The sequence below is a fragment of the Pieris napi genome, chromosome 8 (genome assembly GCF_905475465.1).
Source record: "Pieris napi chromosome 8, ilPieNapi1.2, whole genome shotgun sequence".
Lineage (NCBI taxonomy): Eukaryota > Metazoa > Arthropoda > Insecta > Lepidoptera > Pieridae > Pieris > Pieris napi.
Window position 1 is genome coordinate 4,860,344 of NC_062241.1, and position 16,426 is coordinate 4,876,769.

General features: G+C 34.0%; 3 protein-coding genes and 1 long non-coding RNA gene across 4 annotated transcripts in view; 1 reads left to right on the forward strand and 3 right to left on the reverse strand.

The window, feature by feature from the left end:
• Positions 1-100: 100 nt before the first annotated feature.
• LOC125051762 lies at positions 101-1,037 on the reverse strand. The gene is made up of 2 exons (XR_007117348.1): positions 612-1,037; positions 101-539 (listed from the first exon to the last, which is right to left on the reverse strand). It is a non-coding gene; the product is annotated as an uncharacterized LOC125051762 (long non-coding RNA).
• LOC125051760 (tol-Pal system protein TolA-like) lies at positions 1,008-2,947 on the forward strand. Its single transcript, XM_047652308.1, has 3 exons — positions 1,008-1,430; positions 1,518-1,721; positions 2,280-2,947. The coding sequence occupies exons 1-3, from the start codon at positions 1,185-1,187 to the stop codon at positions 2,580-2,582; spliced, it is 753 nt and encodes a 250-aa protein (XP_047508264.1). The 5' UTR covers positions 1,008-1,184; the 3' UTR covers positions 2,583-2,947.
• Positions 2,943-9,115, reverse strand: LOC125051759. The gene is made up of 2 exons (XM_047652307.1): positions 8,994-9,115; positions 2,943-4,041 (listed from the first exon to the last, which is right to left on the reverse strand). Exons 1-2 carry the CDS (start codon positions 9,027-9,029, stop codon positions 2,959-2,961), a joined length of 1,119 nt encoding a protein of 372 aa, XP_047508263.1. The 5' UTR covers positions 9,030-9,115; the 3' UTR covers positions 2,943-2,958.
• Positions 9,116-13,657: 4,542 nt separating this feature from the next.
• Positions 13,658-16,426, reverse strand: part of LOC125051888 (aryl hydrocarbon receptor) — an 89,117-nt gene continuing 86,348 nt past the window's right edge. The window contains exon 9 of the mRNA XM_047652500.1: positions 13,658-16,359. Within this exon, the coding sequence (XP_047508456.1) occupies positions 15,615-16,359 (745 nt within the window). The 3' untranslated portion in view covers positions 13,658-15,614. The remainder of the gene's footprint in view (positions 16,360-16,426) is intronic.

The following is a 16,426-nucleotide window of genomic DNA, read 5'->3' on the forward strand; positions in this document are numbered from 1 at the left end:
TGCAACCCGTATTAAACTGTATTGTGCAGTCAGGCGCTTACCAAAAACCCATATATTCATGTTAACAAGTTATGACGAATTGCTACAATAAAACGAGTGGTTCTCTTTATTTTTTATTATTTACTGATATTGTAAAAACACAGGTCACTCAATTTGATTTTGATTTCCGGGGACAACAGGGAACATTACACGATGTGCGTGATGTTTTTTTGGCTGCTGTTTTCGCTTTTTTCGCTCTCAACTCCTGTAAATAATGATCTAAGAATACTGGACAACAGGAAATTATACTGGCCGCTATAACAGCAGTGCAGAAGGTCAAACAAATTGGCATACTTTTGGTATCACTTTTTACCACCTCGTTTTAGGCACTTGTAAAATTTCTGAATTTCTAATTGTTTAAGACAGACGGGAACGCAGGCCAATAAAGCGGCTGATGCGACAAGAGCATACATCGAAAGACAAATCATTTTTTCATTGATTTTGCCTTTAATCAGCTGGTTTTGATACAAAAAAGAGAAAAACAGCGATGATTCTGTCTCCTGAAAAGAAATATAACGCCATAAATATAAAAAAATCTTTATATTAAATCATTTCTTAACAAAATAACATACCCTTATTTGTATTGACAATATGCCACTTCGTCACATTAAAAAAAAAATCTTCTCAACAAAACTAACCATATTTGTTTGGATTGGTTTAGATTATATTTAGATATTTTTAGTATCTCACGTAAAATTTTTTACGCTCCCCGTACCAGAAGTTTTAAGCCTTTGACATATTGTGTCAATTTTAGAAGTTGCTTATTCTTTAATTTTTGCTAAGGTAATTTTGGTGATATAGAAAAATAAGCATAAACTAATCTTGATAGTTTTAAACTTATTTATAATACATCTTACTTTATTGTCCGTTTAAAATCACTAAGGTTTGAACTAATCTTCTGGCCATTTTGTTGCGTGAGGTTGAGTAAATAATAAGAATGAACCTCTGCAGAATTAAAAAAATAGGCAATCTTCTATTTATTGTATATCAACTGTCATATTTGATAGTGTCTTGTTTCCATTTTCGTCAACGAAATATTTTAATATATTTTCCAACATAATATTCGACGATAAATAAATGTAGGCTCTTAAGAATGTACATACATCACGATTGCCACTTGGAAATGTAAAATTACAAGGTTACCAATGAAAATACGTTCGCTAATTATTTTGACTCTCGTCGTGTCTTCGTGTGCATTTCCATCCCAGAAAAGGCAATCGGAAGGTGAAGACCATCACATAGGAGAATTGCAAGCAAGGGATAACAGAATCAGACAAAAACCACGAGATTGCAAATCTAAGTGTGCGTCAAGTATAGCGCAAAAAGCAGCAGCAGAAGCGAAAGCAGCTCAAGCGGCTCAAAACGCCGCCGGGGCTCAAGCATCTCACATGGTAAATCATTCAGAAAATTTCATAAATCTCACAGATGTGTTGTGCCAACTATATGATCTTTTTTAAATTACCCGTTTATTATTATAGGTAAAGACTCAACTAGCAGAAAAAGCTCTTCAAGCGGCAAAAGCAGCAGAAGCAGCACTTGCCGGAAAACAAGCTGTTGTTGAACAATTACAGCAAGAAGTTAAGGAAGCTGAAGCTGTTGTTGCAGAAAACACAGCTTCAGTACATCAAAATCAAGGAGCTTTGAACCTAGGTCAACAAGCAGCGCAACAGGCTGCTGCACAGGTATACAATCTTAATTTTATAGTATTTTCGAACATTGTGATTCCAACTGTCTCTTCAACAATTTCTACCCAATTAGTGGTTTCGAAGAATAAAGTTATACGAAGTTGCAACACAGGGTTGCGTAGAATGGTTTAATTTTTATAGCTACTTACATTAAGTATTTGGTTTAGTAATTGTTGAAGACAATTAACCCTGGTGCAATATTTACTTCGTAAAACTATGTTTTTCTTTTTTCTAAGGAGCTGGGAAGTGGGAAACAAGAGTTGGAGAATAAGAAGAATTTAAATTTAAAAGAAGCATAGAATAATAATCGTCATTATGATTTGCATGTCTCTGTATACTTTTGTAGCAGCAGCATCTGTTTTATCTTGTACGCCTATTTTGGTACGAAAGTTCAATCCAAAGAAATATTTAGCTTGTTTTGCTTGCTGTGGGAAGAAAAAATAATGTTTAATTTAATGATGGAAATAAGTAAAAATTGTTTGTTGAAATAAAAATAAATTTGCCTGATTATTTTGTCTCATTCACCTCAGTAATCAAGATTATTATTTTTAACAGCACAAGCTTTTGCAACAAGCAGCACAACTTGCAGCTCAATTAGAGAAGGCAGCAAATGGACTTCTCGAGAAACTAAAAACTGGTGTGCAAGAAAAATGTCATAATTTAGCTGAATCCCGAGCAAGATTAGCTCATCTTCAACATAAGCTACAATGTGCTTGCGCTGAATGCGCAGCAACAAAACAAGCTGCACATAGCGCTTGTGAAGCTGCTAGAGCTGCTTGTGGTAATGCAAGAAAAAAGAAACATGTAATCGCTAAGAGAAATGATCTGATACCGAAAATATCTAAACATGGACGATGATAAACTAAGAAGCACTATACTGTACATAATAAATGCTAAGGAGTGATAGTTTGAAATGAACATAGCGAACAAATTTTCGAGGATACATTTCCGGTGTTAGTGATAATCTTTCAATCATGGTTCATTCTATGAATTTGGTAAGGTTGATAAAGATGCGATACAAGATACTGAAAATTCAGCACTATTTTTTTGACGTGTAAAAATCGGAATATTAAATATTTTAGAATAGTTCTGTATACTCCAGTTTTGCATGCGCATGTGTTAAGATTTTTGATAGAATTAGATTATTTTAAGCTTCTGATAAATATAGTATTAGATTATGGTATTGATGGTATTTTATTATATGGAAATAATATTCAATACAGTTTAGTGTTATTTATTTTTTATCAATTATACTAAAAGCATCATTTAGATTTTGAGGACTAAATGCTATATTACTATTTTTATAATTAACATACGGAGATATAGTTGCTGAAGCAGCTACGTCAGGGTCTACGTAACCTATCTCCGAAGAAATATCATCTTCATATGGATTGTCTTCGGAGTAGCTTTTGTGCACAATTCTTGCTGGTGGTTCTGCGTACTGACCTCCTACCACTACTTCTTCTGCTTCAGTTTTTGGTTTCATTATTCTCTTGGGTTTGGTGGAAATATTATCATCAATAAAGTACGGCTGTCTTCTTCTTTCATATAAATTATGTTCTTCCTCAGCGGTTGGGAGATCTCTATTTTTGTATTCTACATATGCGTTTATGTCGTCGTCGGGTACGGATACATCAAATTGTGTTTTAAAAATTGGTTGTTTGTTGGTAAAATCTAAGTTTGTATCTAAGTCTAAGTTATTCGTCCAACGTTTATTGTCTAGGTCAAAAGCTTGTTGCGTGTCAAGGCCCATTGGGCTAAAATCTTGCAATTGATACAAATTATATGCGGCTTTAGATAGTCCGGGAAAATCCGACGGTGGTTCTGCAAATGATTGCTGTAGGTTACTGTACTCTTGGTAAAAGTCATTTGGCGGTTCTCCAAATCCAACAGGTTCCGATGATGAAAACAATTGTTGATACTTTTTTGGAGGTCCATAAATAGGTTTTTGGCTATACTGCGGAGGTCCATATCTTGGTTTATATGGTCGTTTCTTTCGTGTGGGTGGTCCATACTTGGGTGGTCCATACTTTGGTGGTCCATACTTTGGTGGTGTTTTCTTATATTTTTTTAGAGGTCGTCTTGATGGTTTTACGTATCTATACTTCGTTCTAGGTGGTCCATATTTCGGTTTAGTATTATGTCTTTGGTGGGATATTCTGCGATATACCACGCTGGGTTTACTATTATATATCGGCTCTACAGGAAAATTATCATACAGAACAATAGTTTCACGCTTTCTTATGTTATGTATTTTTGGCTTCGTTAATTCCCGATTTTCTTCATACTGTTGAGCAAGTGATGCAGTAACGACTACCTGAAAAGAAATTAAATAAATCAATATCTTAACAATAGTAGGCATATTATAATGGTATCATAATCACACTTCCTACAAATTTCGAGGATTCGAGGAGGCCATCACCCAAGAGCGGTTTATATCCACAGGCGACTAACATAATACTACTAGTATTACATTTAGCAATAAGTTAATACTAACAACATTTGCAATGGAACTTAAGGATATGGAAATAAAAAAGACTTTATTATTATTATGATGCTCATGATATTGGAAGAGTTTAAGGTACAATTATTATTAATCTGTTTACCTCACGGACTTTGTAAATATTATGTATAATATAAATTATATTATATATAATTATATTATAATTTGCCTTAAAAATTATATTAGAAACCTTATTCACCATTAAACACTTTTCTATGTTGGGCGTCAGTCTATTTCATGATTTGTCAATTTAACAAAAAAAGCTACTATAAAGCTTCGTACTCCCATTCGGTATTACTCGATAGTTTTACTCCAAAACGAGTAAATATGTGTGAACTGCAAAATTCACAGCTGGAAGGCGCGAAAAAACAGCCACGTAAGCCCATGCCATGGTTTTTACTCTACATGATAGCTCGATCGAGCAAAACCGTATGTGAGAACGGAGCTTTAAAAATTACTCCAATGCGGTAATTTACATTTATATCACACTACACAATACATACACATAGACAATAAACAACACAACATAATTGATGTTGTGAAATGTATTAGATTAAAATATTTACAAAAATAAGAAAAAAATTGTCTCATCGTACAATTAAACACGCCTGTAATCTATGCAGTCCATTTATGTACCAAACTACTTATAGTATATATATATATATATATATATATGTATATATATATTTTGTTAGCATTGTTATATATATATATTTTGTTAGCATAGCAGATACTTGCATATTTGCTAACCTAACATTTGATACTATTTTTTAAGTATAATATTGCACTTGCACAATTATTAAAGGTTATTAATTATCATAAATTTTATAAGTTAAACCATATATATTATAAAAATATTGTGTCAAAGAAACGTTTAAAGTTTAAACCGTTTGCTCTCAGATGCGCTTATTTTTAGAATAATCGAGAATAAGGAATATTAAATAGGCTTATGATTTCTCTTTACGGCTTCAAGTTATTAGTATCTTTAGAAAATACCTGATGACATTTTAAGTGATATTCGTTGCGACGGAAGTAAGAAAATTACTCAAAGTTCAATGGCTGACTGCTATACCACAAAGCTAACTGTTCATAACTAGTTTCCTATTACCTAAATAACAATAAACTGAATAAAATGAAAATATGAATGGAATAAATGTACAAAGACATGCACTTATTCGATACACACGGTTTAACAAGGCGTTTAATATAAGTTTTTAGGCAGTTGTTCCGAGTTAGTTTTCCATACACGAAATGTCGGTGTGTTGATATTACCTATTACTTGATACGGTTCAATCTCAACCCTGCTAGCTTTATTAAATTGTGTTAACCGTAAGCTAAAGATATATATGTCATTGTTTTTAGTTGTAATTTCTGCTGTGATTGGCTGCTTTAATTGCTAATCGATTATCTACCGCTATGAATAACGGTAACTATATGTGCTTATTGCGCAAGTCTATTGAGAAATTGCGAAGTATTTTCGTATAATCGTTTAAAATAATAACTTTAAATTATAAAATAAGTTGAATTTAACTTCTAGACTCCAAAATCTTTTTGTTACATATGGTCAATTGTTCTGTACGACTGTCAAGAGTGGACAGTAAAAGAAGACGTCGGGCGCTTAGAAGCACAGATGTATTATCGTTGCATGCTTACAAAGCAGCCCGTATAAATTTGTTAGTAGAAGGAAAAAATTATGGCTGGGTACCGTACGGAAGTGAACAGGTTCGACTGCCGATAACAGGATTATGCATATTAATAGCAAGAGTCGGTAATATAATTTTAAAAAATTACGTCGGTTAAAAGTATAGTCACGTTCAAGAACGCGGCCGTCCTATGATTTATTGATCAGGTGTTTTAATTGACAACTTTCAATAGTGTTTCATACATTTTAATGTAGAATAAATTTTACCGAACAGGAAATTTAACTTCCATAAAGTGTCATGCACCGAGCGGTGATCACCTGTTTACCTATAAAAAAACAATGAAACAAATGCAATTTAAAGCCAAAAGGATTTTAGCGCCAATGGAAATTCGCTTCTCTGTAAAGTAATCACTATTAAAAATTACATAAAATAAATCAGTGGCGCTGTAACCTTTTTTTTAAGTCTGTGCCTCAGATTTCTGTATCTGTTTCATGATCATTTGTAAATCTAATAGGTAAGTAGGTGATCAGCCTCCTGTGCCTGACGCACGCCGTCGACTTTTTTGGTCTAAGGCAAGCCCGTTTCCTTACGATATTATCCTTCACCGTTTCGCAAATGTTAAAAGCGCACATAGAAAGGAAGTCCATTGGTGCACAGCCTAGGGTCGAACCTACGATCTCAGGGATGAGAGTCGCACGCACACACACATCCACAAGGCCAATACTGTTCTAATTAATAATTACATACTATTTTAAAAGACAGCTAAGTTACAAAGATCAACACCTACATTTAATTAGGTTTGAGGTTTGCGAAAGGAGAAATTTGTTGAAAGCCGTAACCTAACCTGCATGCGGTGAACTAGATTCTTAAATATCAAGTTCATATCTAGGAGACATAACAGGGCTATGACAATAATAAAAAAGCCATTTTAGGAGACTTTCTTTACGTGATCGTACAAACCATTGTGACCTGCAAAGTTCACATAAGCAAGGTTTTATATAAAATCTGAAACTAATGCTATTAGCGCAACGTCGGATATAAAAAAATATCTCCAGATATTTTGCAACTCACTCGGGCTCTTACGTTTGCTTTAATGTACCATGGATATGATTCAGAGTCAAGACTTAGTGCTAAGTATGTGCTAAGGATATGTCTCGATTTTTAATATTTTATAATCTCCCTATAAGCTTTGCAAGGGAACAAATTCCACTTCTAACACATTCGTCAAAAACAATATAAACAACAATAATAAATTGTATATTAGAAATCGTTTTCTTTTATAGTACACTATGGTGTTAAAATAATCAAGGAAACTTGAATAAACATTTTATTCAATGGCACATAAGTCACAGCTCCAAATGATTATTATTATTTTTTTTATTTATTTATAAAAATACTCTTGCCCTAACAAGCGACCCTAAATTGACAAATGTGAACAATAAGTGAATAAAATTTACAGACGAAACAAAAAAAAAACAAACATATGAAATGAATAGGAAAAACTAAATTACATAATAAAATATACAAAAAATTAACTATAGGCACTAACAAATAATAGAACTTTTGCCAGTTAACTCAACGGACATTGAAAAAGGTCCGTTAACCTATGTAATTCGTTAACTAAATTAATACACCGAATCATATGTGCCCTTTTCAGAAGGTTAGTCCAAGCTGTGGGCACTTGAAGTTACGGCGGACGGCGCTTTCTGACGTACCTATCTGGTACATTGAAGTACTGCCGAATTACTGTCCTTGCCATGTAACAATTTTATGAAGTACATCACAAGCGCGAATTATCGACGTACTCTTAGCTCGTTGTAGCCCACAGAACCAAGAATAAATAAGGTCGGATACATGAGTGGGTAAAAAGGGTACACACTATGATGTAACTAAAATACTGTTAAATTCTTATCAAAGACGTCGAAATCCAGCGCCAGATGTATCTTACGAGGCTTTAGAATAACTGTCAGAACTCGTACTCGTAGGTAAATTTATTGGTTATTATTTATTTACGTACATACGTCGTTAATATTTAATTCATACTTTCCTAACGAAACGATACTTGCTTCACGAGAATGAAAGTGTCGGCTATCAGACGAAATAATTAACAGAAAAAGTCTTAATATTTAAGAAGACCTATTAAGATTTGATGTTTTATTTGTTTTTAGATAGTGAGAGATACGTGTCGCACGCAACATTATTTTGCTTGACAGCTAATGTTACCGTTTATCGCATACTATGGAAAGTAAGGATTTTGTGATTTATGATTTTTACGCACGTGGAAAAGTCAGAGAAAGATATCGTACTACATCTAGAAATGTTTACTAGACTACTTTTTACGAAAACGTCACGAAGATGTGCAGCGTTTTGGTTGAAGAAAGGGGAGAGAGCGATTGAGAGAGATTGAGAAGTGCGAATTACCTTATAGAAAGTCTATTTGTAAAATTAAAATTTCGTTAAGAGAATTTATGCAATATTAGTATTTTATATTTTATGCAAAATAATTTATTGAAATCTCAAATGCAAATTGTAAAGTAAAATGCCACATGTTTTTATATCGAAGAAATAAATCTAAAAAATAAATGTATAATTTGTACGAGTTTTCGATACTTTTAATATTTCAATGACAGTTAAATTGACTTTTTTCCTACCTCTAAGTCTCGGAAATCTAAAGTTTTAGATTTGTATAAATATGAACAAGACTTAAAAATTAGTTTGCCAGAGAAGTTTCACTTCGGACCTGTGTACTTTATACGCACGCACTTTTTTTTTTAAATCTATCTTATCTTGAACATACTCTAGAGTCTAGACCTAAATTGCTGTTAAATTATTTGCTCTTTTCATTCTCTATCCCTTTGCAAGTAAGGTGGAAGGACTAAAACATGATTTAACTAAGCGTGAATTATGATATATTTTTAAATAAAGCGTTAAGTTTTCATTAAAAAAATCCTAATATTAACAGTAGTTAAAAGTGATCACCGCTTTTCTGTCGGTCTAACGCAACAACAACAAATTAGTTCGAAAAACTATATAATCTTTTAATATATAATTGTCTTCAGACAACACGGTTAAAACATATATTATACATATTTTAAATGTCAGTTTTTATATAAAATATCTTACCAATAACGTCACGTAAAATATGTCGGTTAACTGCATTTTCACAAAAAACACGAAACCAAACACATAGTAAACAAACGAGTGTTATGTTTGAAAGTTGTAGATATAATGAATTTGATACGGAATAGCTCGCGCCTACTAGTCTATGAAAAATATGGATTTATACTGAGCTGCTTATAAATACAAGAATATGAATAAACATAAATCTTTATATGTGATTTAAAACTTCCTTTTTGCCAATTACAGCAATTTTGTTATAGTTCTATATTTTTAATAACATTTTAAGTATATTTTATAATTTTTACACAATTTCCTATAAGGAAATAGGAAATTTTGCAGAATCAGCGCCGCATAACTCAACTTCCACTAACGACAACGATTTTTTTTGGACTGGTTGTTGTGAAGATCCTTGACAGCGCGCTGTTTTGTTTTTTTTAATCTAATAGGAGACAAACAGGCAGGAGGCTCACCTGATGTTAAGTGATATCGCCGCCCATGGACACTCACATTGCCAGAAGGCTCGCAAGTGCGTTGCCGGCCTTTTAATCTTGGTACGCTCTTTTCTTGACCCTAGTCGAATTGGTTCGAAATTACTTCAGTGAGCAGTAGTTCCACATAGTGGTGGTGCGCGACAAAAACTGCTTTAAGAAACGCTCAGTTGTGGAACGACGGACTTCGAGGTGATACGGATGGTATTTTGTATTCTGCCTTGACGTCCGGTAAAACTCAGCTGCAGATATTAGTCCGAACAGCTCCTCTGAACATTCTCGATGGTAAATGCGGTAGAAGATGCAGAGAGACCCCACATCTCTACGCAACGCCAAGGGATCGTAGCTCTGCCGGATGGTACCAATCCTGATGTTTTTGTATGCAATTTCAATGTAGTTCTCTCAATAGCCGTAGCGCTGACGTCACAACCTAACGATCGCACGATACAGAAACTGTCACTAAAATCGGGATAACGTTAACGGTTGTTACTATAGTAAGTGTTGACCTTCATACTGATGAAATATAATACGCATTGGTGGAATTCCAAACAAACCTATCATAAAACACAAATTATTAAAATTTATAAGACTAACCGGGCATATTATTTAGTCAAAGGAACTATGTTTTCTTTTAAAACTAAAATAAATATATGTAATACTGATTACCGTTGCGCTACATTTTCTATAACACTTATAATATACTAGCAGACCGGCCAAGCGTTGCTGTGGCTAAGGTTTTTGTTATATTACATAGTAGCAAACTATTCCAGGGAAACGGTAGGAGAACACCAGTCATGGGGGGACCCATGGGGACCATGCGTTTTTGGTGGTTATGCCATTAAATTGTAGCTTATGTGAAACGTTGGTACTTTCAACACAGCGCCATCTGTTAGAATTGTGACTATTGTATTTTGCAATAAAATAATATTGCGGGTATAAATTGAGATGTAAGCTATTGCTATTCTTTTAAGTTGAATTAAACTACACACGGTGTGTAAATTTGATTGATATCGGTTCGGTAGTTTAGGAGTCCATAGCGGAGAAACAACGTGACACGTAATGTGAACATCTTAAGATTAACATCTCTATATAAGATCTGAATAAAGATGTACATCGCTCTCACATCTAATTTATTCATTATTCAAACAAAAGATTCATTGAATATTAGGCCTATTATAAGAACAGGTACAAAAGGTATCAATTACTTACTGTTATGTAATATGTAATTCATATAGAAAGTGAGATTTAAAATATATGAACCTACATTTCAGTTTGATCCGTGACCACGGTTTCAAATTAAGGGTAAATGTATATTATGCACACCGGAAAGTCTACCAAATTGTAGTGCTGTTAACCGTTTTTCTAAACTCTGCTTAAGATTATATTGTAGCGGCACCTACGAACTGCTCTTACAAATAACAGCCACGAAGGAAATATGCAATACAACTCTTCATAACGAATTTCAAGAGGCCGAGCATATTTCTTCGTTATAGACAATTTTCGTTATACGGAGGGAGGAGAATAAACACCAAATTGGGTAATTACAATAATATATATACTATAGATAGATGCGTTTAGTGACTGAGACCAGAATTTCCTACCGGCAATGTAATCTAAGAATAATGGCACACGTTGTCATTAACAATAAAAAAGGCGAGGAGGCTGTTTATGACCTCAGGTGTCTTTCTTAAAAATTTCGGTACCAATAGGTTAGTTTGTAATCTGATTATAAAAACATTTACATTTAAGTATGTTGTTGGTCTAAATATGAAAATGTTTCTTCGTAATAGAGAATGGCTGTTACGTTATAAAGACTGAATTAATGTATGGTGTTTGTTTTAAACTCTATTGTTTACGTTATTTTGGTAATAACGAATGACGTCATATAGACTTTATACTGTGATTCGACATTAGCCACTGGGGTCTTCGGACGGCCAGTTAGTGGTTAAACTGGTCGAGGATGCTCCCTTGAGGTTGGAGAAAGCACACAACATCCTTCTTCACAAACATCATATCACAGCGTTTAATGTATGACTGGCTGTACTCCGTGCTTTATACGTGCGGAAACGAGAAAAAATATATTATCACAAAAGGAGCATGATGTAATGGTTACAAACATTTTGAAAAAAAAAACCTTAAAGTCTTAAAAGTGACGGAGAGTTTATTGCCAGTTCTTCTCGGTTCTACAGCCTCGTTTCGAGAACTGAGAGTAAATGTTCATTTAGAACGATGTTTTTTTTAATGACGTTCGTAAGTATACAGTAAGTTGCATGAATAAATGATAATTTCTTTTGATTTTATTATACTCTAAGCAGTGTTGGCTTAGTAGCTTCAGCGTGCGACTCTCTTCCCTGAAGTTGTAGATTCGATCCCCGGCTGTGCACCAATGTACTGTGCTGAACGGTGAAGGAAAACATCGTGAAGAAACCGGCTAGCCTTACACCCAAAAAGTCGATGGCGTGTGTCAGGCATCGGCACGTTTGAGGTGAAGAGAAACAAACTTGGTATTATGTCAACCATTCTTTCTAATATTTATATAAAACCCTGAAACCTACATTTAGGAAGGCTGTTATCATGTTACTGACTTTTTATGTATAGGTACTAGGTAGCCCAGAAACTAAGCTAATCACATTTAATCGCCTAGATTGCAAACCACTGAGATGAGTCAACTGTCTGAGATGACTATTACAAATTAAAATTTCACGGTATTCGCATTTGGAAAAACTAATATGTTTTTAAACACCGAAAGTTGCATAATAAGTGAATGGTTTTGTAATAGTCTACTGTGGTAAATTAAGGTAGTTGATAATTGCTATTACTTTAAAAGCCGTATGCGTCACGTGATGCGGATTAATGATAAATTATTATATTTAAGTTAACAATATTTATATATTGAAGATACTATAAAATGTGAAACTGTTACACTAAAACAGAGACATCTGGTGTTAAATATTAAAACTAAACACAGGCAGCTACTGATACATCTGATTACTTATATACTTTCATTATATTCTAATAGATGTCGCTGCTTCAGAAATTGATGAATTTTTAATATGCAACATCAAATTTTAAAGTTTATTGTTGATAAAATAAAAGCTTATGATACAATTTGAAATATTCATTGATGCTTATGATAAAGATTTTTTATTTTATTTAAGATTAACTCCATCTTTTTTATATTTAAATATTCTTAATATGCTTAATATCGTATAATTCTACTAGATGGCACTGTTACAAACATTATTGTTACTCAGGGTAAAGGTACATTTTTAGGAAATTAAAAATCTAACCCCTTTATTCGTAAAACTAATTAGACCGATTTATTTTTTATGACAAAATTTTGCATTTTTGGTTGATGTAGTAATAATAATCATTCACTTATGGGTTTCGCATTGGGTTTAAACATTTTCAGAAAATTGAGACTTTTAACATGTTATTATAAAATTAAACTCATCATCAGTGGCTTGAAAAATTTATTTAATTTCTTTATTTTACATAATTACGCTAAACTAAAATAAATACAGAATTCTATTTTACTTGGATAAGTATAAATATTAATAATACATACGTAAAGCGCCTTATCTATTTATTTACAATTTTCAAAGAATTTTTTATTTAAACAATTCTCGGTGAATGAGTGGAGTTTGAATATTTGGTTCATGACAACAGATTGATAAAAATATATATTGTCTAAAAAAAGCAGAATAATTAATTTCTAATACAAAATCTTGGATTTTATACCATTCCGTTTGTATAAAATAAATATAGCATAATTTTATGTTCGATTTAATTTGCGGCTTCAGTTTGGAAAAAAAAATGTTGTCATAGCCATACAAGGGAATAACTGAATGTGCTTTTAATTTTATCTTACATCTAATTCAATATAATTTAAGTTTGCAATAAATAACAAATTGAGTGGAACTCGAAATGGAAGATAAATTCGTTAAAATGACTCGAACGATACACTAATTTTCACCCGTACTCACATCACTTATGGAATATACAATGAGAAGACTGGATACAGGGACTTAATAGAACGTTGCCTTTTTAAATTAAACAATCGCAATATAAAATAAATATAATATTATAACTAAAGCGGGCCATAGACGGACCGCATGTTGCAGTCAAGACCGACTGCAATATGCGGTAGCCGCACGGCGATCTGCAGTTTCCATACATATTCGCAATACACGGACCGCTCGAGCAGTTCCTGAGCAAACCGCATCCGCACTGCAACATGCGGTCCCTCTATGGCCCGCTTAACAGTCTGCACACAATATGTTGGTAATAAACAAATCGTTGTAAGGAAATCCACAATTTAAACGCATCTCGCATTACAATTCCAACTATCTATTTTGAATTTACATTTTAATAAACGGTAATGGATACAATGATTAAAATGGTTTCGATACTTGCAATGTATAAAAATACTTCTTTAGTCGTAAAGGAAAATGGCAACGCACGCATCTCATCTGCTTATGCAAAATTCAAATTGCTATGAAAATACTGTATAGCATGAAACCTATATGTATATACAAATTCACTTTTACAGTTATAAGTTTCATTAATGAATTTCATTGGGTTTAATAATATACGCCTTTATATTTAAGGCCAAAAGTTTATAAAGTTCCGGAAGTGACATAATACAAGTTTAGCTTAAATCTAATTCGTCGGAAGATTCGCCAAGCCAACGCGTCACTGCAGCAATGCAAATAAATTTTTTACAATTAGTAAAAGAAACTTGTGATATAAATGTTAACGATAGACGGACAAAAAAATTATTAGCTTAATTTAGCCGTAACGACTCATTAAACTCCTTCTACGGAATACTGAAGTTGTAATCATAAATATACAATTTAAATATTTTCCGTTACAAAGTATAATTTATGAAGGCACGCGTGTATTTACAAGTGCGTTGTCAATGCGTTGGCGAGGCCATGTTGGTTTCTCTATAAACATAAAAAATGCTAAATTCACACAAATATATGTATTTGATTCACTCTATGTATAGAAACCCTTGCCTATATCACGCTTAGCGAAGTTTTTGAGATTTTATTAAATTTGTAATAAACCCCAAATTACTAAGTATTTTTTAAGAATTTGGAAAATGGTATAAGGATAGTAACGGTGCGTCGTAGTAAAATATTATAAAACATTTTTCTTTTACATTTATAGAGATATTCACAATTTTCATGCACTAAACGTTTATGTTCAAGCGGAGAAAACTATTATATTTGAGCTTTAAACTCATTAACACTAAAAGCTAAAGCATACAAAAATATATAAAAATATTTACATAATACAAACTAAACGTGTCTTTTGCGTAGCGAGAACACACTTTATACTAGGAATATTTATAAAATTGTTTTATTTCTTCACTTTATAATAAATATATTATGTACATACATGGGAGGACCCTGTTTTTGTCGGTATTTTTAATGAAATTGATAGATTTCTATAAATTTCATTAAAACGATAGATACACAGGCACATCACGACATGGTAACAAACCCCAATCTTACATTTACTCCCGATATGAGTTACTTAAACACATTATTATTTCATGGATTTTATTCTACCTATACCTCAAAGGCCCTAGTTCAAGTTTATAATAAACTATCTGAAGTTTTAAGTAATTACTATTGCTTTTTAATGTTTTAGTTGCAAATTATTTTTATGATGACATTAAATTAATCTATATAGAACTCTGAGAAAGGTTTATGGAGAGAAGACGAAAATATGAAAAGTTAAGTTTGATTTAGTATTTATGTTTTTATTCCGTAAAAGCGAACATTTCTATGGTGTAGGATAACAAAGTCTTACATATATTGGTATGTAGCTAATAAAAAGGTAGACCAAGTAAAAAAAAAATAAGAGAAAGCAGCAGAAAGGACTGCTAGTGTAGGTATTATAAAATAGGATCAACATCTCTTGTTATTATTCTATGAAATATTTCACGATTCACTTTAATTGCTTTCGACAACTCGTTAAATATTGCACAAACCCTCTATGGAGGTTCTAGTCATCCGCCACCTAAAATAACCTTGTTCAAGAAACTCATACCAGGACTACATCAATGTGGAAGAACTCAAAACGCGACACGATCTTTGGTGATTCCAAGCACGTATTACAAAGCTCACTGCGTGGCCTCAGCTGTGTGGTAGTGGGATGGATAACGCCAGACCTGGGGTGGGGAGTACTCCACCGGGACTTCTTGAGCTGCCCCACCGGCTCCCCACATCAACACCGTCTGCCGGGGCATCTCGGGGGCTGACTGCATCCTCTCCTGCTCTGTGGACCCGCTGGAACCTCCCGGACTCGGTCCCGGAACGACGCTGGGAGACCGCCGCTCACCGGTCACGGGACTCATATACCGCCCGGTGCTATCCACGTACGTGTATTCCCTTGATGGAGGTCGGTACGTGGTCACGTCGTACCCTGGAGGTTCAAGGAAACCGTTGGGGGTGTAAGGTGTATAGTGGTAGGATAGAGGTTTGTATTGGTGGAAGAGGTTGTCGGCTGAGAGGAACCTGTCGTCTAAGGGAGGGGCGTAGTGGAGGGTCGGCGCCGGCGGGTACTCCCCGTAAGGGGCCGTGTAGGCCCCGTTCAGGTTCGTATAGGCCGCTACCGCATCGGCTGCGAGATAGTCTACAGGTGGCGGGGCCGGCGTGGTAGGAACCCGCCGTTTATTTCTGCAGGTGGAAAGGAAATCTCGGAGCTGGGTTTTGTATCGGCGAGCGGCGCGCGGTGGCGTCGTTACAGTGGACTCGTTGGAGAGTTGTTCGGTTTCAGAGAAATAGAGACTGGTCAGACCAGTATCTAGGTAGCTCACTTTAAAGTCCATAGTACGTTTGCCCAAGAGATCTCGACCTTCCTCCTCCCTGAAAATTTATACAATTCTATAAAATACATTCTACGAAAACTATAATCTTTGGAATGCTAGAAATT

Excerpts from the sequence above, each read along its gene's own strand:
- LOC125051760 (XM_047652308.1), top strand. The coding sequence starts at position 1,185 with ATGAAAATACGTTCGCTAATTATTTTGACTCTCGTCGTGTCTTCGTGT. Across the intron at positions 1,431-1,517 it reads GGGCTCAAGCATCTCACATG|GTAAAGACTCAACTAGCAGA; the intron begins GTAAATCATTCA and ends TTATTATTATAG. Across the intron at positions 1,722-2,279 it reads CGCAACAGGCTGCTGCACAG|CACAAGCTTTTGCAACAAGC; the intron begins GTATACAATCTT and ends TATTTTTAACAG.
- LOC125051759 (XM_047652307.1), bottom strand. The coding sequence starts at position 9,029 with ATGCAGTTAACCGACATATTTTACGTGACGTTATTG. Across the intron at positions 4,042-8,993 it reads TATTTTACGTGACGTTATTG|GTAGTCGTTACTGCATCACT; the intron begins GTAAGATATTTT and ends ATTTCTTTTCAG.